Source organism: Notamacropus eugenii, chromosome 1, assembly GCF_028372415.1.
Source record: "Notamacropus eugenii isolate mMacEug1 chromosome 1, mMacEug1.pri_v2, whole genome shotgun sequence".
NCBI lineage: Eukaryota > Metazoa > Chordata > Mammalia > Diprotodontia > Macropodidae > Notamacropus > Notamacropus eugenii.
The window spans coordinates 53042273-53069204 of NC_092872.1; the positions used below are offsets into that span (position 1 = coordinate 53042273).

The 26932-nt window shown below is 37.9% G+C and overlaps 1 protein-coding gene across 7 annotated transcripts in view; it reads left to right on the forward strand.

Moving 5' to 3' along the window:
- LOC140499473 (uncharacterized) overlaps nt 1–26932 on the forward strand; it is a 56493-nt gene that overhangs the window by 17427 nt on the left and 12134 nt on the right. For 4 of the 7 annotated variants that reach the window (XM_072600939.1, XM_072600948.1, XM_072600956.1 and 1 more), the window contains exons 8-16: nt 2038–2100; nt 4186–4308; nt 6142–6297; nt 9406–9459; nt 9675–9895; nt 10803–10879; nt 12051–12161; nt 16775–16861; nt 19163–19270. In XM_072600939.1, coding sequence (XP_072457040.1) covers nt 2038–2100; nt 4186–4308; nt 6142–6297; nt 9406–9459; nt 9675–9895; nt 10803–10879; nt 12051–12161; nt 16775–16861; nt 19163–19270 — 1000 coding nt within the window. The remainder of the gene's footprint in view (nt 1–2037; nt 2101–4185; nt 4309–6141; nt 6298–9405; nt 9460–9674; nt 9896–10802; nt 10880–12050; nt 12162–16774; nt 16862–19162; nt 19271–26932) is intronic. The other 3 variants (XM_072600988.1, XM_072600970.1, XM_072600978.1) reach the window with 3 other exon arrangements.

A 26932-nucleotide genomic window follows, 5' to 3' on the forward strand; every position in this document is an offset into this window, starting at 1 on the left:
TTGGGTAATTTTTTCACTTTTTAGTAGTTCAGTCTTTTTATTGTCTTACCTGTGATAACCATTTTTTTCTTTATGATAGTGGCTAATAGCTGTTTTTTAATTCCCACTGTTATTTCAGCTCTAAGAAGCCTCCGCTGTATTATAGAGGAATCAATAACAAGACCTTCACACTTATTTTCTGAGAATTAATTAGGCTGTTTTGTAAGCATTTTTGTAAACATTATTAATTTTTAATCACACTCTACTCTTTAGTGCAAATGACCCCATTTTTCATTGTGATTCTGAATGATCTTTGAGAAATACTTGACTTCTGTACACCTAAAGTGTTCCTTAAGAACTACAGCTTTTATACATTTCCCTGATGTCATGGTCCTCTTCAAAAATGAAGGACAAACACAACTTGTAAATAGTCTGAGCTGCCTGAATGGGGACCCAGCCAATTGGGTAACTCAGCTTGTCCTCTCCTTCTCTCCAAAGGAAGATAAATTGTGATGGCCAGAAGCTGCCCAGTTAACTTGGGGTTTACTGGCTAGATTTCCTTCCTTCCTTCCATGCATCTGTCCTTCCATCCATCCCATTTCACTCTGAACCTCATAGATTGGACCATAATAGGTCTCTGCCCAAGCTCCATTTAATGATTATATTTTGGGGCCTCCTGGCTTAGAGCGAATGTCAATGGTAACCGTTTCTCTTTCATACAGCGACCCTGAGGGTCTTTCCAGCTTGATTTCTTTTCTTTTTTTCTAAATAAAGGGGCCATCCCTAGACTCACTTCTTAAAGAGGCCTGGCTTCCAATCTCATCATTCAACTGAAACTCCTCACTCCAAAATTCCTAATGAGCTCATGCTCTTTTCTCTGTCTTCATACTTCATAACTTCTCTCTCGAAGTTTCTGTGACACTGCTCTTTCTCAGTATCCTTTGCTGGATCTTCATTTTTGTCACACCTGCTAACTGTGGTTATCCCCCCAAAGGTTTCTCTTGGACTCTCATTTCACTCTATACTGTTGAGCTTGATCTCATTGGCTCCCCATGTGTTCAGTTACCTTCTCTGTGCAATAATTCCTAAATCCAACCCTAGTCTCTACTACTACTGAGTGAGGTCACAGATCTCCAATTGCCTCTTGGACCTCTCAAACTGGGTGTCCTGTGGGTGTCTCACACTCATGTCTAAAACAGAACTCAATATTAATGGTTGTAGAGTTGAATTTTAAGGTCTAAGAAATTAAAAATAAAAAATTACACTAAAAAGTAGGCGTAGGGTCATTAATCCCTTTCTCACAGGACTGTCTCCTTCTGCAATATTCATTGTAAAGGTTTGAATGTCAGAGTGATACTTAATTGGGGCAGCTCTGAGTCAGGCTTGGTTCTCTAGTCTGATCAGAGCATGGAGCCTGTGGTCCAGATACAGAGCTGTGAGAGTTCAAGATTAGCAGACACTGGGGAGTAGTTCATTTTTACTGAGAAGACAAGGCATCACATGATTTTATTGGGATGTAGAGGAGAACACTGCTCTTGTCAAAGACATGGATCAACATTCCAGGCCCACCACTGCATAATCCCAGACAAACCATCTCAGCCTCTGTGAGCCTCAGTGAGGACAGCACTTGGCCAACTTGGCAGGGTTTTATGAAAATATTTTATAAAATGCTATGGCAACATGAGCTGCCAGTGTCTTCATGTCCTCGTCATGATCAAGGATTAAGATTTGTGCATCACACTGTGGAGCATTGTTTAAAAGAAATTAGACTTGATCTTTGTGCTTTGTGTTTAATATAACTGTCTATGATCCATGCTTCAGTCATAATTACAAACAATTAGACAAATACACACAAGAGTTATGTTGTGGCAGAAGTGAGTGCCTAGAGGTATTAAGTGAAAAGGGGTTTTCTGGTAGAGTTGAAAAAATTCAGGCTGTACTGGGTCCTTCAACTTTCTCATACTCAGTAAAGTCCCTTCATTATAATTGCATTAATATAATGTATGGATGTTGCTTTTTAAGTCAGCATGATTGGCCCATGTTTAATGTTTGTTTTAGGTCCTGGCAAAATCTTGGACCATCTGAGTCTTTGAAATTAGCTGTCCCTTTTCTCATGTCAAGGTAAGTTTTTCTGATGTCGAAATGAGAGACAGTCTCAGTGTTCCTAACATTTCCTTGCTTTAAACTATCCAAGTTCCTCAACATTCTTTCTGATGCTTCAGTTAATTTTAAGAACAAATATTTAGCTTTTGGCTTGGTTTAAAGATAGTGCTCCTGATTACAAATGATTACTTAAAAAATAATCCTTTTAGAGATCTGTTGCAACTAAAATTTTCATTTTGATTGTTCAGTTGAAATTCTCTTTACTTGAAAATTTCAAATGAATATTTAATCAGTCCTAAGATATAAAGTATGTTATTACCCATTTACTCACATAAGCATAATCTTAATAATTACGTTCTAAAAGCAAGACTATAGGAACATTTTCCAGTTATAAGAAACATTTGTTAATTTGAAGTTTAAAAGGGGCAGAATTTTGACCCTGGTTAGCTTTTTCCTTAATTCCCCTTGTAGCTAACTGTTCTGTGTATATTTGTCATATACAATTACCCCAGTCTTTAGCTTTATTTCTTCCAGTCTGAATCATTTATTATCCAGACTAAGGAATTTTTCCTAATCTTATCTTACCATATAGTTTTCCACTTCCTTTTTATTTCTCTTTTTCTCTTCCTTTCCAGTAGAATTAAGAGCTTATTTTGAAGAAAATAGTATATTGCACAACTTTTCTAAAAGAATATAGAAGCAATGGTTTATCAAAGTCATTCATTTCAAATAAAATTAAAGCTTGAAATTTATGTCTATATGCATCCTGTTGACCTGGAAATTTGGTTAAAGGAGGCAAACAGGCTTGGTGATATGTCAGTTCATATTGTTTATTCCCTTAAAGCTAGCAGGTACATGATCATAGAATCAGAAGGAAACTTTTGACTGCCTGGTATAGGAATGACCAGGCTTAAATACACTTTACCAAGAGAAAGGAATTTTCTTAGTTGTATAAGTTGTAAACACAGTGAGGTAAGACAATTGACAAGGTAGAGTCAATTGGAAATTAGATCCCAGGGTGTCTGTTTTCTTCTATCTCTGCACATCAAGATAAGAATAATCCCCCCACTCTGGTTGCGAGCATCCTGTCATAAACCCGTCTTTGAAGTTGCTGACACAGGAAAGGGCATTTTTAGAGCAAAACAAAGCAGTCTGATTAGTTCAAGTTTGGCCCTTATTAAAGTCCAAAAATGATACTAAATGATTATTAAGTCCTATGTGAAAACTATAATTTTGAAATTTTTAAAATTTAATACCTTTTGTGTTTAATTCACTTCATTTCCAGGTGATTCTGGAAATTCCAGATTCTTATGAAAAGAATGAAAAAGAAGTGGGCAAGCAGCCTTTGAACAAGGTGGAACAATTTATAAACTGAGGCTAGCCATTTTTGTAATATTCCACATCTGTAGCTTCCCACCTTTTCAGGGAAAGGAGATGCATTTAGCATTAGTTCATAGAACTCTTTCCATGCTTCTCTGTATTCTTTATTATCTATAATTTAAAATTCTTTTAAAAATCTTGTAATTATTGATACCTCGTTGGCAATAGTTTATAGCTTTATTCTTCGTGATTTATGTGTATTACCTATGGATGTTAAATGACATGCTCATTGAAGAAATACCTAATTTTTCTTAACTCCTTTTCACTTCTAACTAGATACCATGATATAGGATAACTAATGAAAACCTTCTTTAATTTGTGGTTTTGTGAGTAATTCAAGGTTTACTAAGTGGACTGCTGCCAACCCGTATAATCATATTATAGACCCAAAGCCATCTCTCTCCTTAATGCTTTGTACTTTGATCCCTGATTTATTCAGTGAAGTAATTCAAGAAGCCCTTAGACCCTAGGCAGTAATCTGCTTCATTATCACCTTGTGCTCTAGTTTAATGGAGGGAGGGCTTATTTCTGTTCCATTCTGTTATTTCTTGTCATTGCCTCTAGGGAGGGAGTATTCCCTATTCAATTGAGAATACTTGCTCATTCCTCCTTTCTTAAAAGCTTTCTTTTTGTACTCAAATACATTTTACATATGCTTAGAAAAATTGCCACATATGCTTCTTCTTCTTCCTAGCTTCATAAAATAATTTTTCTTAAATCTAGGATTACCAAAAACCTCCAGAGGATGCTTGTGCTCAGTGACTTTCCCAAACAACTTTATGAAAAATTCATTAGCTTTTTCCAGACTATTCCTCTTCCCCCTTACTGTTTTAAGTTCACAAATTGGTAAGTGTGTCATTTCAGTTGTAAATGTTTATATCTCATAATTTGGGGGTACAGAAAAAATGGCTCAGTGAAGATTGGTGTCCGGGAAAATCAGAGTTCTAATCTGACCTTGAACGCTTCCTATCTCTGTGATCCCTGGACAAGTCACAAGCCTATTTTCTCTATAAAATGGTGACAGTAATAGCACTTATGTAACAAAGTTGTGAAAATTGCATGAGAGTAAAGTGCTTTGTAAATATTAAAGTACTATTTACAAATGGATTATGATGATTTAATAATATTTCATTAGCAGATACAAGAGGTCTCTGAGTTAGAAAATAAAACTGGAATTTACCCTAAGACACAGAGATTAAATATAGTACATACTAAAAATAACATCTGTATTCTTCACCTGTTTCCACAACTTGAATCTTGCTAATGAAATATTTTAGGTAGTCCAAGGTCTGATCCTTCATTCAGTGTATGCTCTCCACAAGGATAATCCAGCTTTATATCTCTGGTGTCCTGTGTGCCTTTCAAACTCTGACCTCCAGAGAATGTTGATCTTCCAGGTCCCTCCTCAAATCTGCCATTCCTTACTCAAATAACTCCTGTCACCCCTGGTGATTCCAAATACAGTGGCTGCTTCTGTTCATGGAACTGGAAGTCAAGCAGAGCTAACTTAGGTGGGGAGCTCCAGCAGTTGAAAATGTTCATGAATGCAGGAGATGTACAAGAGAAGTAGGATTGAAGGTTATGCTATGGAAGGTCTGGCTTGCTTTTTTTTTTTTCTAAGTCTTATTTAGCCTCCCATATATATTACATTGATATTTTTTAAATTTATTTTGTCCTGCTTCTTTGAACATTAATTATCCACGTATGGTTGGAATGGGAATGTTACTGGAAATTTAGCAAACCCTTATTAAGTGTCTGCTGTGTACAAGACACCCTGTTAGGCACTGGGAATGTAAAAACACAAAAAGGGGCATAGCCTGCCCTTAGGAGTTTATAGTCAGATGTACACATCTTCACCCAGAAGCATAATACAGAGTAGAATATGATGTAAGAAAGCATATCCAGCCAGAGGAATCCTGCTCATGAAAGAAGTGACACCAGACATGGACCTGGGATCCCAGCAGGAGGAGAGGGTAGACATAAGGTGATGAGTTCATCTTTTTAACATGTTGCAGTTGAGATGACTTCTAGTGAAGCATCCAGAGAGAGGTTTCAACAGGCAGGCATAGACATAGGACTGGAGCTCAAGGGAAATAAGGGGCTGAAGACAAATTTGTAGATCATTTGCATAGAGGTCATAATTAAAACAATGGGATTTGTTGAACTACCCAAGACAGGAGTGAAGGGAAAGAAAAGAGCCTTGGAGAACGTGCACACTGCAGTGGCTAGAAGATGACTGAAGCTGCAGAGAATTGAGTGGTAATCATTATCAGCAGCCAGAATAGTCATCCATAATACATTGTTCCTCAGGTATTCTGTATGAAAAGGGTGTTTTCTAGAATAGCAGTTCTAGCAGATGTATTTGCTTGGTGTTTGAGAAGAGGTGTAAAATCTCTCCTGCTTTTTGGTTTAGGCACAACTCAGAAAAGGTGACATTGAAAGGGAAAGTACAGAAAATGATTCCTCTGAAAACAGGAATCTAAAACCAGTCAAATCATACTTTGGAGAATTTTTCAAGGCCATAGAATTTAAGAGGAAGAAATTTTAAAATACTTATAACTCTATTTGCTCCTTACCAAGTGAGCATGCTCCTAGAAACAACATCATTATCCATCTATATACATGTTCATTCTCTGTGAAAGAATCATTTGGTTTGTACCATTTTAAACCAACTTTCAGCCTGAACATTCCGTCGTGGGATCACAGGTTACTGACCACGGTTTTAAGAGGCCAGAATGTTACTGGTGAGCAAAAAAAGAATGGGAAGAAAGAATTCCTCTGGGAAGTTCTTACTGTGATAAAGGCTAGAACTGAAAAGATGGAGACCATGGGACAGTGAGTACCTGACCACTCTATCGTTACCTATGGGGATTAACTTTGGAGTCCACATCACTGAGAAATATAGTGTTTTGTTTAGAGTAGAGGTTGTAAATCTAAGAAATAACTAAAAAGAGTAAGGTGCTTTTTAACCAAATCAAATATATTTTATTGTTTCTTGTTTTCTGTTGCTGCTTTTCTCTCTCCTCTTCCCCTTCCCCCAGTCACTCTGCAGTTTAATCAGATTTGTGTTCTGGTGAGATTATAACCTCTGACAGAGACATTATTTTTTGATGTATCTTATTCTATTATTGTAAAATCAGAAAAGGGTGTGTGAATTCAATCCTGTGCCTTTTTATAAAACGTTCTTTGCTGCACAGTGCTCTGTACAAGTTGTCAAGGGATCTGACAGTTGTACAGTGACAATACTAATAGCAAAGCCAACAAAATTTAAGATGATCTGGTCTAAATAAGGATTAATCCAATTTTAGGGAAGAAGAAAACAATAGAGAAAAGTAGTAAGAATTTGTGTGGCATAGGAAATTCAAATTCTGGAAGAACTGATTTCAATAGACTAGGCATTCTTAATTTTTTTTTCTCATTAGATCCCTTTGTCAGTCTCGGGAAGCCCTTCTCAGAATAAGGTTTTCAAATCATTGAAAGAGATTGTTTAAGTAATTGATAGAATTCCAGTTAGAAGTTAATGAAAATAAAGGTGTAATCTTTTCCTATCCAAATAAATGGACCCCTGAAATCTATCCTTGGACCCCAGTTAAGAACTCTGGACTAGTAGGAGCTTGTGTGAAATAAGAGGCAGTCTGCTTAAAGGGGCCACCAGTAAACTTAGTAAAGGCTTAATAAGCTAATTTCTGCATTCTGTCAATGATCTCTAGTTCTGTTGTCATCACTCAAGAAGAGTTCTTCAAATATAGTTTCTTTCCTCATTCTTTGTTTTCTACACTGAGAGTCCCTAACACACTGGCTTTTGCCACTCCCTACCCACCCCAGTCCCCAGCCCTCCCAGCCTGTCATAGTTTAGCACAATTTGTCCCAGGTGTACAATTGTTTTACTATGATGTGATGAAATTTTAGTCTAAATTATCCCATTGAAATGAGTCATTGGATTAGTATTATTTCTTTAGATTTATAAGGGCATTCTCTTGTACAATTTTTAAAATGTTGAACTTAAAAACCAAATAAAACAGATACTGCCATATAAAGTAAAACAGGAGAAAAAGGATTGCACAAGAAATTGAATCTCTTATTATATACAACTTTGGCATTCAGTATATAATAACAAATTCAGTATTGTAACTTTTGGTTTGCTTCATCATCTATCTTCTGAAATTTTGATTGGTTGTTGCTCTGTTTAGAGTTAATTTAAGTCTTTCAAAGTTGTTTATCTTCACAATGTTATATAAATTGTTCTAGAGTTTGCACTTTCCTCTGCATCACACAAGTGTTCCGGGTTTCTTTCAAACAGTCCCTTTTGTAACCTTACAGCACAATATGTTCCATTGCATTTATATATTATAATTTATTCAGCCATTTCCCCCTCCCTGGATGGGTACGTCCTTAGTTTCTACTTCACCTCTATAAAGAACTGCTGCAAATATTTTTGTGCATATGGATCCTTTCCTTCTTCCTTTGATTTCTTTGGAGAGTGTAGGCCTGTTAATGGGGATAGATTTACTTCTTAATGAAAAGAATTCACCTGACTCTCCCACCAATATTAATTCCTGGAAACAGGATTTAGGAAAACTTCATGTGGCAAATTGTATACAGACTAAATTGAGAAGAGAAAATTGGGCTCTAAGGCTTTTGAGGATGGAGAACCAGAATTGAGATGGTGGTGGAGATATTACTGACTCAATCCCCCATATGATCCTACAATCCAAAGAAGACAATATGTATTGGAAAAAGAAGAAGGAAAGAACAGAAAAGATCTGTTCCTTCATTGCCAATATTAAAGACCCCAAATTTGTATTTTAACACAATTTTGGAGAGGGTGTGTACTTTTGCCATGGTGCTGCATTTCTGTTGTGGTTGAACCAGTTTAATATCATTTCACTAACTTGCACTAGAGTCTACTTTCCCTGGAGTCTTTATACCTTCCCATCATCCCAAATCTGTTGTAATCTTCTTGAAGGCAGTTTTTTTTTTTTTAATTGGATTGATTCTTCATCTTTTGGAAAGAATAAGAAGCTTGGGGTGTGAAGAATGGTAGGCTGTGGAGCAGAGAACTTTGAAGTGGGCAGATATTTGCCTGTGCCATAACAGACCTTTTCAAAGCAATTCATCAAAAGTACAACTTTGTAAAGGTTTTTAAATGTTAGTGTATAGCTGTTGTCCTTGAGCAACAGATAAGGGAGGCTTTTGGTTTTGATTCATAGAATTTCCTGAAGTTTTCCTTTGGGGGTGCTGAGAGAAGAGAGAATTTTAATTTGACATGCTGTCATGAAAGTGTTTGCATTTTCTAAGCATTGACAGGTAGTTGAAGAAGCAAGGTGATTCAATGAAAGGGACAAAGGACTAGAATTCAGGGTATCTGAATTTTTAACCTTGGGAATATACCCTTCAGGTACACAAACAGGGTAATTTTGTTACTATTTTGTTAAATTTAATAAACCTATGAGAATTTCAAGGTTTTTTATGCAGTCCTTTTTTTTATTCTCTTGTATATTGGAATATTTGTGTTTGATAATTAAGTTCATAATAAAAAAAGAAAATTAAAAATAAAGTGAATATGCTCTTTTTTAAATATACCCTTCACTTCTGATCCTCAGTTTCTTCATCTGTAAAATGAAAGAGTTTGAATATATGATCTTAAATTCCCCTTCCAGTTCTAAAATTCCCTGATACTTTAATAGATTTTAAACTTCTTTGATAGAATGATAATTTTAACCACTGACCATTTAAGTTTCTTTTTACAAATTGTCAAGTTGACATTACATACAGCCATCCTTAGTTTAGATGAGCTTTTTTACAGTGACATATTGAAATGCCTAAAGAGATGTTAACTATGGCAGAATTTATCAGACTCAGAATTGAAATTCTGTGTCCATTTAAACATCTGAAAACAGAACATAAGAAGGTGTTGTGTTTTTTTTTTCTCCCATTGTTTAGGTACAAAGAACTAGTTCGCTATTTGAGAGCAGTAAAGTGTAATGAAGGCATTGGGTAAGAAAGAAGCCACATATCCCTTCAGAGAGACATGATCCTATTTCTTTGCAGTTATATTCAAAATCAAATTATAAGTTGCCCAAGTCCTTTAAAATGAAGAGGTCTTGCCTGGTGATAGATTTGTATAGATTCTATGCATATTTTAAACACTAAACAGATTTCCATTTATACTTTTGAGGAGTTTAATTTTAAAGGAAGCAACCTTTATATAGGTTAAGGGATCTTAGAGACAAGATTCCCTTCTACTTGTGCAAGAGTGGCGATTTCACCAGCGCTGCATACTCGTTACTACTTCCCTTCAACAATCTGGCATGCTGCACAGCCTGCCGGCTCACACCCTTGCAGTTTGAGAGCTACCTGAAGATGTTCTGGACGGGAAGTGTCCCTGCAGGGATGGACTTCCACGACTCTGATGAGTGGATTTTGAACATAGGTGAGCATTGACATCCTCTCATCTTGTTTTACTCATTCTTCTGCTGTGATGCTCAACTTGGGTTTTGGTTGCATTGGGATGTCTCTCTCCCTTAGTGATTCATACTGAAATAGTATTACAAAGTGTGAAATATATTGTTGTGCAGGATGTAGGTCAGCAATCTAATCATGCATACATATACATATACATGTATATTATGTGTTGTATGTGTGCATGTAATTTATATTCTCTTTATGTGTGTATTTGTATGTGTGTGTGTTGTACACATATCAAAAGTGGCATAAGAGACATGACCAAGCCCTCATCAAAACTGAGATTGGCCACATATTCCCATCTCTGCCACTTATTAGTTGCAAGACCTCAAGCAAATCATTGCCCTCAGTTTCTTCCAATAAAATGAGAGGCTTAAACTGCAGTAGGTGATTCCTGAGGTTCCTTCTACTCTGAGATTCTATGATTAGACATTTCTGTGGCATCTTCAAGCCTTCTTTTTTAGATCACCTTTCCTTCCTAGCAAACTACTACCCTCAAAGCCCTTATCCTAGGTCCTATCTCTCAGCTGGTTATGCTTTCCCTGATCAGAGATGTTTGCTTTTTTTAAAGTACATATTTCCGCTTCAGTAGGGTGGGGGTTGATTACCTGAGATGTTCTTTGTGTCTTCTGTCAGCTTCATCTGAACCTCTCTTGTCATATGATCACCTTAAATTGCTGCAGTTGAGACAGACGTCTAGTTAAAATGACCATTTGTTCTTTAAATAAGTTACGAAGGAGTTAGGCATTTAGCTAAGTAGGTTACTTGAGTGTATCTTTTTTCTTTTTTTTTTTTTTTTTTTGTTAGGGTGGAAGAGTATATTGTCTTTTTGAAGGCAAGTTCTATGATTTTGTTTTTCAACTCTTTTCCTCCAGGTTCTCCTGTAAAATGTTGTACTCTAATTAAGCAGGTCCTCCGAGTACTCTACAGCAATCAGTCCTTGTACAGAAATGTAAGCATTCCATTCTTATTTCATTCATATTATAGTCATACTTGATGTGAGTCAATCTTTACTATTTAAAAAAATGAAATCTAGTTTCAACCTTTAATGCAGTGGCATACTTTAGTATTTATTTTAATTCTACTCATATTTACCCAAACTGGATTTTGTTATAACTATGTTTTTCACAGCCACAGAAGTAGATTGGTGCAGGATTTAAGAACCAAGCAGTTTGGGTTTACAGTGCAGTCTCTCATTCCTTATTATAATTCAGAAGTTGCTACTGACCAGCTTTACTTTCTTTTCTTCCCCTGCTGAAAAGTAAGCGCTGAATGAAAAGAAGAATCAAGGTGGCTAGCTCTTTCTTTCTGCCCTCTTACACAGATTGATTTAGTCCTGGACAAGGTAGTCATTGAACCTCTCTGAGCTTGTTTCCTCTTCTGTAAGTAGGCATGATGATACTTGAAACACTATCTCCTTCCTAAGAAGAGAATGTATATTAAATGTATTGCAAACCCTAGGGAGTTCTATACATGTCTGCTCTCAGTACTGATCCCTGCTTGTTTTCCTACCTCAGACACATGAGACATGTGCCTCAAGAAGAAGGGGCTAACCTGCACCAGGGGCAAGAATCTCCTCATCTTAGGGTTCCCTTTATCAGTGAAAGCACAGGCTAGTCCCCAAGCCTAGCCCATCTACTGACTTTTGTGTTGCCTTCACACAGAGGTGTTATGAGGAAAATACTTAGTAAACTTCAAAGCCTTATAAAAAATGTAACTTTTTTCCACAAACTTGTTTTTCTGGATACCTCTACTTCATAGACGTCTTTAATTATTTACCCTGTTTCCTTGAAAAAAGATCTTTATGTGCCAAATTTCTATTAAAAGTCAGTTTCTTTCTTTAAACAAAGGCATGTTGCAACACTCACAAAGAGCCTTCTATGAGCCTTTTCCATTGTTTTCCCCCACTTCAACCCCCAAATACCTGAATTCTTATATCTTTGGGGAAAGAAGAGAGAAGCTTGGTGAGAAGTACAGTACCATTTTTGCATTTAGTGTATTCTGTGAAGAAGAACATTAGCAGCCCCAGCCCCACTCACTCTTCTATCTTTTGATTTTTTAAAATCCTTTGTAAGTTTTTGAGAGCCTGCAGTTTGATGTCAACTAAAACTCCTGTTTTTCAGTCAAGATGCTGGAGTGCACTCATCACAATTTTGGTCAGTAGTCCTATTTTGGAACAGAATGGCCTCCTAACTACTCTCACACTGAGAGAACCACCACCTTTCTTCAGACAGGTAACTTGTAATCTTCAAAGAAACAAGCTGGTGTGCTGTCATGGCCGAAATCAACACTTCAAATTTGAAAGCAGCGCAGAGGGCCATGGTGGGGAAACCCATCTCAAGGCCACTTGTGGCCCTCTAGGTCCTCAAGTGTGGCCCTTTGACTGAATCCAAACTTCACAGAACAAATTCCCTTAGTACAAGGATTTTTTTAAATTAAACTTGGACTCAGTCAAAAGGCTGCACCTAAGAACAAAGGGCCACATGTGGCCTTAAGGCTACAGGTTCCCCACCCCTAAGCTTGAGACATTCCTAAGGCTTCTCTGAAAAATTTATAAGCTTGTTTTACTTTGAGCTTGGAGACTGAATATCTAGGTACTAGTTCCTCTAAAGATAATCCAAATGTGCAGAATAGTTTAATAAGTCTAGTATATCCAACTTTTAGAAAATAGACTGGAGCACTTGAGCTTACCTGGTATGTTCAAATGCTTGTTTACGCTTTTGTACTCATTGCTCACTTCCAGCCCCAGCCTCTCAGTTTGTGTGCCTGTATGCAGACCTGGGTGGGGCATCATGAGTAAGGGTCCAAATCTGAAGTTAATATATACAGCCTCCCAAATAATAGTGTAAGCCAGCAGGAAAATACTGACTTAAATATGTAATATAACATTTTTTTTAAAAAGGGTCTTGATTTCAGAAGACATGGATTCCAATCCGAACTCCAACATTTGTATGATCTTGGGCAAGCTACTTACTACTCGGAGCCTCAATTTCCTTATCTATAAAATGGGGAAAATAACACCTGCCCCATATAATACACAGGATTGCTTTAAGGAAAGCACTTTGTAAACTATGAAATGAGTTACAGAAATGTGAACTCTTTGCCTTATGTCAGGGTTCAACAAATGAATCCAACTCCAGAACTTTACGTAGCTTTAGCAGTTTTTCAGGAATACATCAAGGACATGAATATATTGTTCCAAGGATTTAAGAAATTGTAAATGAACAATTAAACTACTAACAACTCTCTATACAAAAGAACAATATACCATTGTAGTTGACTTCTGAGTTATGGTTAGCCCAGAACATTTTGCATTTGAACAAAAGAAGTAGGTCTGACTCAGCTGGTAAGTGACCATTGGATCTGGGTCAGAGGACCTGGGTTCCAAGGACAACCCTGATACTTACTGCCTTTGTGAACAGGGGCCAGCCACTTAACATCTTTAGGCCTCACATTACTCATCTAAAAATTGATAAGTAATTAAAAGAGATACGGAAAAAAACTTGCTGAAGTTAGACAATGAAGTCGTATCAGTGTGTGTGTGTGTGTGTGTGTGTGTGTGTGTGTGTGTGTGTGTAAACCAAATGGTATAGCATCTAAGTTTTTGAAGAAGTTGAGTGAGTTACAGAAGGAGATAGGTGATAAAGCTATACTAGTGGGGGACCCCAGTTTTCCCCTCTCAGAGCTAGATAAATCTAATCAAAAAATAAATTAAAAAGAGGGGAATAAAATTCTGGAAAAGTTAGGTATGATAGATCTCTGGAGGAAATTGAATGGGAATGGAAAGGAATATTCTTTTTTCTCATCAGTAGACATGCCACCTACACAAAAATTCACCATTTGTTAGGATATAAAAGTCTCACAACTAAATGCTAAATAGTAAATGCATCCTTTTCATATTATAATGCAATAAAAATTACATTCAGTAATGAATCATAGATTAAAAATTAATTGCAAACTAAATAATCCTAAAAAATAAGTGGATCAAAGTATAAATCATAGATACAATAATTTCAATGAAAGAAAATAGTGACGAGAAAACACACCAAAAATTTATGGGTTGCAACCAAAGATTAGGGGAAATTTATATTACTAATTGCAAGTAGATAAACCTTTGGTTAATTTGATTTAAAAAAGGGAAGAAGAAAACCAAATCGCTAGTATCAAAAATGAAAGATAAATTCATCACCAGTGAAAAGGAAATTACAGACAATTATTAGGAGCTATTTTACCCACTTATAAATAAATTTGACAGTTTTAATGAAGTGGATGAATATCTACAAAAATATAAATCACTCAGATTAACAGAAGAAGAAATAAAATACTTAACCCAACCTTAGAAAAAGAAATTGAATAAGCCATCATTGAATTTCCTAAGAAAAAACCCCAGGATCAAACCAGATGGATTCTCAAGCAATTTTAACAATTTTTTAACAAACATTTAAAGAAAAATTAAACCTGATGTTTATAAAGTATTTGGATAAATAGGCAAATAAAAGACTCCTGCCAAATTCCTCTTACAATAGAAATCCAGTGCTGAGAGCTAAGCCAGGAAGAGCCAAAGCAAAATTATAGGCCAATTTTTCTAATTAATATTGAAGCAAACATTTTAAATAAAATTCTAGCAAAGAGGTTACAGCAATATATCACAAGAAACATATACTATGACCAAGTAGTATTCAGGATTAGGCTGATTCAGGATTAGGAAAACTATCGGCATAATTGACCATATCAATAACAACCTACAGAGATCATAGAATTACCTCAGTAGATGCAGGAAAAGTAAAATACAGTACCCATTCCTATTAAAGACACTAGAGAGCATAGGAATAAATGAATCTTACCTTAGAATAATGTGTAATATTTACCTAAAGCCATCAGCAAGCATTATCTGTAATAGAGATAAGCTAAAAGCCTTCTCAGTACAATCAGGTAAAGCAAGGATGCTTTATCACCTCTATTATTTAATATCGTACAAGAAATGTTAGCTGTGGTAATGAGAAGAAAAAGAAAAAAAATTAGAATAGGCATTGAGGAAACAAACCTATCACTCTTTGCAGATGATAAACTGTTATACTGAGAAAATCCTAGAAAATCAACTAAAAAAAAAGTTGAAATAATTAACAACTTAAGCAAAGTTGCAGAATACAAAATAAACTCACATAAATCATCAGCATTTCTATTACCAACAAAGTCCAGCAGCAAGAGATAGAGAAATTCTATTTAAATAACTGTAGACAGTATTAAATACTTGGGAATCTACCTGCCAAGACAAATCTAGGACCTATATGAACACAACTATAAATCATTTTTCACACAAATAGATCTAAACAATTCGAAAAATATCAATTGCTCACGAATAGGCCAAGCCAATATAATTAAAATGACAGTTCTACATGAATTAATCTATTAAGTGCCATATCCATCAAAGAATTATTTTTATAGAGGTAGGAAAAAATAATTCATCTGGAAGAGTAAAAGCTCAAGGATGTCAAGGGAATCAATGAAAAAAAATGTGAAAGAAGGGTGTACCAGTATCTCAAACTATTATGAAGCAGTAACTATCAAAACAATATGGTACTGGCTAAGAAACAGAGTGGTGGATCAGTGGAATAGGTTAGGTACAAATTACAGTACAGTGAATGACCATAGTAATCTATTATATGATAGACCTAAATTTCCAAGCTTTTGGAACAAAAAGTCATTTGACAGAAACTGCTGAGAAAACTGAAAAACAGTATGGGAGAAACTAAGTACAGACCAACATCTCATACCGTATACCAAAATAAGTTCAAAATGGAGGCATGATTTACACATAAAGGGTGATACTATAAGCATATTAGCAAAACATAGAATAGTTTATTATCTGTCAGATTTATGGATAAGGGAAGAATTTAGGACCAAAAAAAATAGAGAGCATTACAAAATATAAAATAGATAATTTTCATTATGTTTATGTTTCATTATGTTTGTTTGCACAAACAAAACGAATACAGCTAAAATTACAAGGAAAGCAGAAAACTGGGGAGGAAAATTTGCAAGAAGTATTTCTGGTAAAGGCCTCGTTTTTCAAATACATAGAGAACTAAGCCAAATAACAACTCTGAAGCATCACCTCACACCTATCAGATGAGCTAATATGACAAGAAGGGAGAATGTTGAATTTTGGAGGGGATGTGGGAAGACTGTAACACTAATACAGTATTGATGGAGTTGTGAACTGATCCAACCACTCTGGAAAGCAATTTGAAGCTATGCCCAAAGGGCTATAAAACTGCATACCCTTTGATCCAGCAGTACCATTGTGCTGTAAGAAATGACAAGCAGGATAGGATGATTGCAGAAAAAGCTGGAAAAAATTACATGAACTGATGCAAAGTGAAGTGAACAGAACCAGAAGAACATTGTACACAGTAACAGCAATATTGTACAATGAAGATCTATGCTATTCTCTGTAATACAATGATCCAAGATTATTCCAAAGGATTAGTGTTGAAGCATACTATCTGCCTCCAGGAAAAACTGATGCTGTTTAAATACAGATTGAAGCATACTTCTTTTCACTTTCTTTTTTCCATTCTTTTTTTTTTTGAGTTTTCTTATACAAAATGACTAATGGAAATGTTTTAAGTAATTGTACTTGTGTAACCTATATCTGATTTGCTTTCCATCTCACGGAGGGAAGGATAGAATTTGGAGCTCAAAACTTTTTTAAAATGTTAAAAACTTTTAACATGTAACTGGGGGAGGAATAAAATATATTTTAAAAAATTATAGAGGTCAAATTAGATGATAAGCTTGGTCTTTTCCAGCTCTAAATCCTACAACATATATGACTTTGTTGCAGATGGTGTGTGACGTGTCCTTTGGCATTTTAGAAGAACTGAGATTGAAAGTCAATGTTTCTTTGCCTTCAGATGTATTTTATGGTTCTGTAAGTTTATAATTTTGCCTCTTGTTCTCTGTGTTCTGATATTTGCGGTGGCAGTATTAAGCTTAAACAGTGAATATTCTTTAATACCATAGACCTCATTCTGAGTATTTAAATCATACATCAGCTTGGGAATTGTCCCAGTCTTTCTACAGACCTCCAGTGTCACATCTCCAGCTTCCTTTCAGATATCTTTAACTGGATATCCTATAGATATCTTAAACTCAGTATATCCAAAACAACTCATTATCTCTCTCCCCACATCCACCCATCCACCTACCTTCCCTATTTCCAAAGAGGGCAACAGCAGCCTTCCAGTTCATCAGGCTCACAACCTAGGAGTCATCCTGCATTGTTCATTCTCTCTCACCTCCCTCCATATCCAAACTATTGCCAGGGCCTGTCTATTTTACTTCTGCAAGATCTCCCTTCTCTCTTATGATTTTGCCACCATTCTAGTACAGGCCTGTTCACCTCGTACCTAGTCCATTACAATAGCCTGCTGGTGGATCTACCTGCCTCAGATCTCTCCCCAGGAACAAATAAATGCTGTAACATTCAGAGCCCTCCATGACCTAGTCCCCTCCTACCTTTCCAGTCTTGCATCTTGATCTTAGCATAAACCCTTTGATCTGGTGACACCAGCTTCCCAGTTTTTCCAACAACCAGACACATCTCTCCTCTCTGGGTGTACTCTCTGGCTGTCCCCCATCCCTGAAATCCTCTTCCTTTTCCACTCTGACTAGTGACCTCCTTGACTTCATTCAATTCCATACTAAAATCTCATTTATTTACAGGGAGCCTTTCTCCAACCATCTTAATTCTAGTGTCTTCCCTCTGTTAGTAATTTTCTATTTATTCTGTAGCTTGCTTCGTACAGATTTGTTTGCCTGTTGTCTCTCCCATTAGGCTGTAAGCTCCTTGAAAGCAGGGACTATGTTTTGCCTCTTTTTATATCCCCAGTGCTTTGCATAGTCCCTGGCACACGGTAGGCATTTAATAAGTAATGATTGATTCTTTTAACATTTATTAATAGGCACACATATGAAAGGCACTGTGTGTTAGGTAATAGAGAAGATAAAAAACTAAAGGTATACTTTGAAGAAGTCACTGTGAGATAGATTTCATAACTAGGGCCAATCAGGGAAACCTTCATAAAGAAGGTAGCATTTGAGCCAGACTTTGAAGAAAGAGAAGAATTTCAACAGGCAAAGACAGAGAGCGTGTTGCAGTTTTAAAGAACTGTGAACAAAAACATGGCAGCAAAAAAGAGTGGGCCATATTTGTGGGAACAAGAGTGGGGTAAGTCGCCCAGTTTGAAAAAGAATAATACATAAAGGAGAGTAGAGAGTGAAGTCTGAAAAGATAAGTGAGAGCCCAGTTAGAAATGCTCAGAATGCCAGACCAAGGAATTTAGACTTTGGTGGGCAGGGGAGAAAACCTCTGGGCTGTGGAAAGATTTGATCATATCTCTTGCTAAGGGTGATTAATGATTGCATTCCCATTGCATGTCTCTCATGTTCCTATTACTGAAGCAGGTTGGTTTTACTTGGACTTAGAGGCAGAAGACATGGGTTTATTACCAGATAAAATATAAAATCCTCAATTTGACGTTTGAAGTCTTCCACAGTCCGGCTCTTACAATCCTGTCCAATTTTATTTATTTTAGGGAATCCCCTTTATAGTCAAATTGGCTTTAACTGTTTTCCCCTTTAGTCCATTTCTGTACCCCGTCTCTGACACCCCCTTCTTCACCTCATAGAACCAAGTTTCTCTCACGGTGCTTTTCAGTGCCACTTGTTAGCAGACTTCTCTCATCCTTGCAGTTCTTGGTGCTTCCTCTTTTTTGAAATTGCTTTGGTTTCCCTTGTATAGATTTAGTTGCATGTGTTACCCCTCTACAGGAACCATGAGCTTCTTGTAGATGAAGTTGGTTTTTGTCTTTGTTCTCTAGCACAGTGCCTATCATAGTGTTTGTGAATTCAACTGTATCCTTCAACTGAATCCCATCTATTTATAGTCAGTTCTGTATCTCAGTTACCTCATCTGTAAACTGGGCCTAAGAAATTGTACTACCTAACTCACAGAGCTGTTAGGGGGGTCAAATAAGGTAATAGACAGAAAACTCTTCATCAGTCTTAAAGTGCTCGCTAAATATCAGCGTTACAGGATTTATTTCTATCTGTCATTTAGTTTGCTCCTGAGGTTCTGGATGCTTTTGCAGTCACAGCATTGTTTAATAAAGAAGAATGAATGTACTTGGGACCTTGTCTCTGATTGTTGTTTGTTTGTTTTTCTAATTAGCTAAACCTTGAGGCCTGCTTTCTTCTCACCATTCAAGCTGTGCTTCAGATGCTGCTAACTGACTTGCCATGGTTGACTTCTTTTCTTGAAATAATGTTAGCTTTTGGGGTAAGTTCTAAATATTTTGAATTTAAGTGATCCCCTTTTTTTCTTTTTCAAAAGACCTCCAGGCGTGGTGGCACATGTCTGCAATCCCCCTGCTCTAAGAATGGTGAGGTTGGCAGATTTCTTGAGCTTGGGAGTTCTGCAGTGACCTGAGCCATTTTGGTGTCTGTACTGAGTTGAGCATTAATATTATGAGCCCCTGGGAGTGAGGGACCACTGTTTTGCTTTTGGATCGTATGAACCAATTAAGTCAGAAATGGAGCTGATTAACACTCCTGTGGTTAAAACTCCTATGTCAGTCAGACTGGTATCAGACTGTGAGGAGCACCTGTATTTCCAGACTGTGGGTATGGATCTTTAAAAAGGAAAAAATCTGAATCCAGGTACTAATAGTCATAAATACAAAGATAATACATAATCCTTTAGCCCACATCCAGTCATTTACCAGGCTTTAATTCTACCACTACAATATTCCCCATAGCCACCGTTTTCATTCCTCTTGCTATCTTCCTAGGTTTAGATCTTTTTTACTTCCTGATTGAAAGTCTTCCTCCTCCTACCTGGCTCCCCACCCCACCCTATTCCATTCTTTATCCCATTGCCAAAATTAACCTTTCCTAGGTATGACTTGTGGTAGTCCATAGGAAGCCATGAAGGGATTTGAATAAGGGCGTGACATGAGTGTACACTCCTTATCCTGGCAGTGAAGGCCCTTCACAACACTGATTTTCCTCTGAGTTTTTACTTATGCTGCCCCAGACTACATGTACTCTGTACACCTCCAAACTGCACTTACTCCTGTCCTCATAAATAACTAGTTTTTTTCTCTCCATTCCACTGCCCAAGATGAAGTAGTCCTTACACCTTGAACATGACCCCTTCTCTCAAACTGTTCCCAAATAAGAGAAGCTCAGTGATGCAACTCCATTAAGCCTCTTCTAATCTCTGAATATTTTCATTAAACTCCTATAAAGGAAATGATCTTTTTCCTTCTCCTTAGTTCTGCAAAGTACCTGTACTTGTCTTATAATCACACCACATAGATATATACTCTCTTTGGCATTGTAGTTATTATGCATTTGTATAAAATGCAGTATGGTATAGTGAATAAAAGCACTGGGCTTGGGTTATCCAAGATGGCAGAGTAGCAGGAAGAAGTACTGCAATCTCCACCTCCACATTTCTTCTAAACAGATCTAGAAAATGTACCAGACCAAATTCTGATGAGGAAATACAAGGGAAAAAATGACTGTAGATGGTTTTTCTTGCCTAGGTAAGAATAGGGACATAGATTTGTGGATATTGGGTATGGCGTCTGACCAGAAGCATGCCAGGTGCTGCAGTCCAGCTCAAGAACAGGTGGTGTACCTAGAGCCAACAAGCAGCTCTCTTGCTCACTACCTAGTTCCAGGTCATAGATCCAGGGAGGACTGAAGAGGGAACCTGTACCTAGGGATGGCATTTCAGCTGAGGAGTAGTTGCTGGTTCGAGCTATGTACCAAACAAGGAGATCATCCAGAGAATGAAATAGCAGAGAGAAAGGGGACAGGACCTAAATGTTGGCTTTCGTGTCGCTTCAGTAATCCTGGCAGGGAAGAGCTCAGCATTCAGCTGGGCCCAGTTCTAATCCCTCAGAAGTCCCTTGGGACAGAGAGCATGAGGTGATTTGGGCGGGGGGATACTGAGACACTTAGAGATCTAGCCTCCAAGAAAATTGCCATCAAAGGTTAAGGTTACGCAAAGAACAGGTAGTGGGAGATAAGGAGAAAGGACTGAAATTACCAAAAATCTCAGGAGGAAGAAAACTAAATTAAAGCCCTTGAGCATAAATAAGCAGATACATCAACAGGGAAGACACTAATAGCATAAGGGAATGTGACCTCCAAGTCAGAAAGGTCAGGCATCTATGAACAAGGATTGTAAAAGACAAGGAAAGTTATTCCAATACCTGGTGAAGTAGCAGACCTTGTGGGCCAACTGCAGGATAATGGAATGGTTTAAATTCCATCCTTAAAGAATTAGAGGTCTCCCTGAAGAATATGACAAGTGAAATACCTGACATGCCATAATGCAAAAAAACTGCCCAGACTATCCAAACAAAACAAAGGGTCAATCCAAAGAATCCACAGATTACCTGCAAGAGTGAACCCTTTGCTGTAATTTCCAAAATGTGGCTAAATGTAACCATTCCACTGACACAAATTCTGCAAGCAAGAAAGACCTGCAAATATAAAGGAAATTTTAAAGTTTGTTATTGTTGCTCAGTCGTTTCAGTCATGTTCAACTTTTTGTGTCCTCACTCCAGATACTGGAGTAGTCTGCCATTTCCTTCTCCAACTCGTTTTACAGATGAGGAAACTGAGCCCAACAGGTGAAGTGACTTGCCCAGAGTCACATATCTAGTAGTTGTCTGAGGCTGGATTTGAATTCTGAAAGATGAGTCTTCCTGACTCTAGGCCTGGCACACTATCCACTGTACCACCTCCCTATAATTTTGAAATTTGAATAGCATAAGACTGTTCTGAACCCAATGAAAACCAGAGGAGGGAATGAAATCTGTCTTTTGAAGAGCAAAGGAACTCGGAGAGGATTCTGGGAAGATGACAGAGTAGGTCAGAAAATTCCAGGCTCTCAGTATTTTCTCCCACAAAAGAGTTAAAACAGCATCTTAGGGTGAACAAAGAGTGGGTGAAGATAAATAAAAATAGGGACACAACACAGGTCTTTCTGGGACAATTCAAGAAGATTGGAAGAAAAATCTCAGGTCCCTATGAAGAGTGAACACCTCCAGGTTAGGTTCTGTTTTAACAACAAGCCACAAGCCCTGAGGTTAGTTGTTTTGAGAGGCTGCCTTGGCACCAGCCAAAAGAACTTTTTACCCCCGGGATAGTGAGGGGAGTTGGGTATTTGTGCCCAGGAAGATCGAGGGAACCTCTGCTGATAAGGAGCGTCAGACCCAACTGTGCTGCAAAGAGTGAAGGGCAAAAGGATCCAGCACATGCCTGGTAAGTGCAGAAGCAGTGGGGCAGAAAAGTCTCCAGCTGCAGGCATTTACAGGAGGCTGGAGGTTTGGCTTTGGTTCCAAGCTAGAGGGGAGAACTGAAGATTTGGGGCAAGAGGCACCATTTCCCATACCCCAGGGCTAGAAGTAATTACAAAAAATTAAGCTATTACCACAAAAAAAAATGCACAGGCAAAGGAAAAAGAATCCAACCATAGAAATCTATTATGGGAATCTTCAGAGTAAGATATTGAAGTAAAGAAACCCCCAAAGAGTAATGTAAAATGGTAACCTGCCGAAAAAGAATTTATAGAAGATCTTTAAAAAGACTTTAAAAATCAGATGAAAAGAGATGGAGAAAAAAATAAGAATAATCCAAAAAAAGCAAGAGGGTTATGAAAGGAAAGTCAACCAATTAGAAAAGGAGATCCAGAATCTTAAGAAAGAAAATGACACTTTGAAAATTAGAATTGGGTAAAGTGAAGCCAGCAAAATTATAAGAGATCAAGAAATAATTCAACAAAATATGAATAATGAAAAATAGAAGAGAAAGTGAAACATAAGAAAAACAACAGATTTGGAGACTAGATCAAGAAGAGAAAACATAAAAATAGTTGGACTAACTGAAAGTTATGATCAAAAAAAGAATCTTCATACATTAATACAAGAAATAATTAAAGAAAATTGTCCTGAAGGATTAGAATAAGGAGGGAAAGAAGAAATAGAAAATTCCCCATCAATCACCACTCAAAAGAGATCCTATGAGGAAAATTCAGGAATATCATAGTCAAATTTTGAAAAACCCCGCTCAAGGGGGAGGAGCCAAGATGGCGGAGTAGAAAGATACACATATGCTATCTTCAAACCCACAGCCCATAAAATACCGGTAAAGAAGAACTCCCAACAAATTCTGGAGCAGCAGAAGCCACAAAACAACGGAGTGGATGAGATTTCTGTTCCAGAGAGACCTGAAAAACTGACAAGAAAGGTCCGTCGTGCCACGGACCCGGAGCGTAGCCCAGCCCTGCCCTGGCCGCATGGCACCAAGAGGAGCAGATCCGAGCAGGCTTCAGGGACAGAATCTCCAGCCACCACGCAGGTCCCTCCACCCACAGGAGCCAAAGGTCAGTGAGAGAGTCTTTTTCAGCTCGCTGAGAGGAGAGTGGAGTGTCCCCATAACTCAGGCCCCCTCGGGAGGCAGCAGTGGAAGCAGCAGCAGACAGGGGCTCCCAAAGCAGGCAGGAGCTCGGATCCATTGTTGAAGGTCTCCACATAAACCCCCTGAGGGAACTGAGCCCCGTGAGGCAGCCCTACCCCCACCTGAGCACCTGAACTTAATCTCACACTGAATAGCAGCCCCACCCCTGCACAAAGCCCTGAGGCTGGGGAGCAGCATTTGAATCTCAGCCCCCAAGTACTAGCTGGGTGGATCTGGTGACGAGGTGGGTGTGGAAAGGAAACTCAGAAGTGAAGTAACAGGCTGGGAAAATGCCCAGAAAAGGGAAAAAAATAAGACCATAGAAGGTTACTTTCCTGGTGAATAGATATCTCCTCCCATCCTTTCTGATGAGGAAGAACAGTGCTTACCATCAGGGAAAGACATAGAATTCAAGGCTTCTGTATCCAAAACATCCAAAATAAATATTCAATGGGCTCAGGCCATGGAAGAGCTCAAAAAGGATTTTGAAAATCAAGTTAGAGAGGTGGAGGAAAAACTGGGAAGAGAAATGAAAGAGATGCAGGAAAAGCATGAAAAGCAAGTCAACACCTTGCTAAAGGAGACCCAAAAAAATGCTGAAGAAAATAACACCTTGAAAAATAGGCTAACTCAATTGGCAAAAGAGGTTCAAAAAGCCAATGAGGAGAAGAATGCTTTAAAAAGCAGAGTTAGCCAAATGGAAAAGGAGGTTCAAAAGCTCACTGAAGAAAATAGTTCTTTCAAAATTAGAATGGAACAGATGGAGGCTAATGACTTTATGAGAAACCAAGAAATCACAAAACAAAACCAAAAGAATGAAAAAATGGAAGATAATGTGAAATATCTCATTGGAAAAACAACTGACCTGGAAAATAGATCCAGGAGAGACAATTTAAAAATTATGGGACTACCTGAAAGCCATGATCAAAAAAAGAGCCTAGACATCATCTTTCATGAAATTATCAAGGAAACTGCCCTGAGATTCTAGAACCAGAGGGCAAAATAAGTATTCAAGGAATCCACTGATCACCTCCTGAAAGAGATCCAAAAAGAGAAACTCCTAGGAACATTGTGGCCAAATTCCAGAGTTCCCTGGTCAAGGAGAAAATATTGCAAGCAGCTAGAAAGAAACAATTCAAGTACTGGGGAAATACAATCAGGATAACACAAGATCTAGCAGCTTCTACATTAAGGGATTGAAGGGCGTGGAATAGGATATTCCAGAAATCAAAGAAACTAGGACTAAAACCAAGAATCACCTGGTACCCAGCAAAACTGAGTATAATACTTCAGGGGAAAAATTGGTCTTTCAATGAAGTAGAGGACTTTCAAGCACTCTTGATGAAAAGACCAGAGATGAAAAGAAAATTTGACTTTCAAACACAAGAATGAAGAGAAGCATGAAAAGGCAGACAGCAAAGAGAAGCCACAAGGGCTTACTAAAGTTGAACTGTTTACATTCCTACATGGAAAGACAATATTTGTAACTCTTGAAACTTTTCAGTGTCTGGGTAGTTGGTGGGATTACACACACACACACACACACACACACACACACAGAGCACAGAGTGAATGGAATAGGATGAGATCATATCTTAAAAAAATGAAATTAGGCGGTGAAAGAGAAATATATTGGGAGGAGAAAGGGAGAAATGGAATGGGACAAATTATCTCTCATAAAAGAGGCAAGCAAAAGACTTTTTAGTGGAGGGAAAAAGAGGGGAGGTGAGAGAAAAACATGAAGCTTACTCTCATCACATTCCACTAAAGGAAGGAATAAAATGCACACTCATTTTGGTATGAAAACCTATCTTACAATACAGGAAAGTGGGGATAAGGGGATAAGCAGGGTGGGGGGGAGGATGGAAGGTAGGGCAATGGGAGGAGGGAGCCATTTGAAGTCAACATTCTTGGGGAGGGACAGGATCAAAAGAGAGAATTAGAAGCAATGGGGGGCAGGATAGGATGGAGGGAAATATAGTTAGTCTTACACAACACGAGTATTATGGAAGTCATTTGCAAAACTACACAGATATGGCCTATATTGAATTGCTTGCCTTCCAAAGGGAATGGGTGGGGAGGGAGGGATGAAGAGAAGTTGGAACTCAAAGTTTTAGGAACAACTGTCAAGTACTGTTCTTGCCACGAGGAAATAGGAAATACAGGTAAAGGGGTATAGAAAGTTATCTGGCCCTACAGGACAAAAGAGAAGATGGGGACAAGGGAAGGGAGGAATGATAGAAGAGAGGGCAGATTGGTGATAGGGGCAATTAGAATGCTCAGTGTCTTGGGGTGGGGGGAGAGGACAAATGGGGAGAAAATTTGGAATCCAAAATTTTGTGAAAATGAATGTTAAAAGTTAAATAAATAAATTAAAAAAAGAAAAACCCCGCTCAAGGATAAAATATTAAAAGCATCAAGATTAAAACAATTTGAATATGATAGAGCCACAATTAGAATTATACAAGATCTAGCAGCAAAGACATTAGAGGACCGCAGGTCTTGGAACACAATATATCAAAGAGCAAAAGAACTGGGGCTCCAGCCAAAAACCTCATACCCTGCAAAGTTAAGTATTATTCAGAATGAAAAGAAATGGACATTTGATAAAGTCTCAGAGTTTCAAGACTTCGTTAACAAAAATCCTGAGCTTAATAGAAGATTCAGCATACAAGAACCAAGAGAAATATAAGCTATATACCAAAGACTGATTATAAGGAATTCATAAAGACAAACTGTTCACCTTTAATATTTGTAAAGTGTATGTCTAAGACTCATTAGTAACTGGGTAGCTCATAACAAAGATTGGGGTAAACCCGACTATGATATATTAATTTTAAAAGTAAAACCATTTAGGAATAGCTGACAAGGAAGTGGAGCCAAGATGGTGGAGTAGCAGCATGGACCTGTAGGAGCTCACCCTCCGAGGACCTTAAAATACCTGTAGAAAATGACTCTAAACAAATTCTAGAGCAGCAGAAGCCACAAGGTGACAAAATGAAATAGATTTCTAGCCCAAGACACCCTGGGAGGCCAATAGGAAGAGTCTATCACACCAGAGTTGGAGTGGAGTGCAGCCCAGTGTGGGCCACAGGGCCCAGACAGGACTGCCCAAATGGGATTGGAGCAGGCTTCAGGGCACTGAATCATGAACAGCTGCTGCGGGTTTCCAGATTTCTCAAACCACAAATGCCAAAGACAGCTTCAAAGGTCAGTGAGAAAGCTATTCATAGTTCCAGGGCAGAGAAGAGTGCTTATGGTTGCTCACCGACTAAAGCAGAGGCCAGGAGAGGAGTAATAACCTTTCCCTTGATTATGCCACCTTGGAGGAACTGGAACTGAGAACTTACAGGTCATGGAGAACAGCCATACAAAACCTCTGAAGCCTGGGGTAGTATACCCTCTTCTTGACAAAGGGCTCAGAAGTCAAGTAATTGGCTGGGAAAGTGCCCCAAAGGGGGAAAAA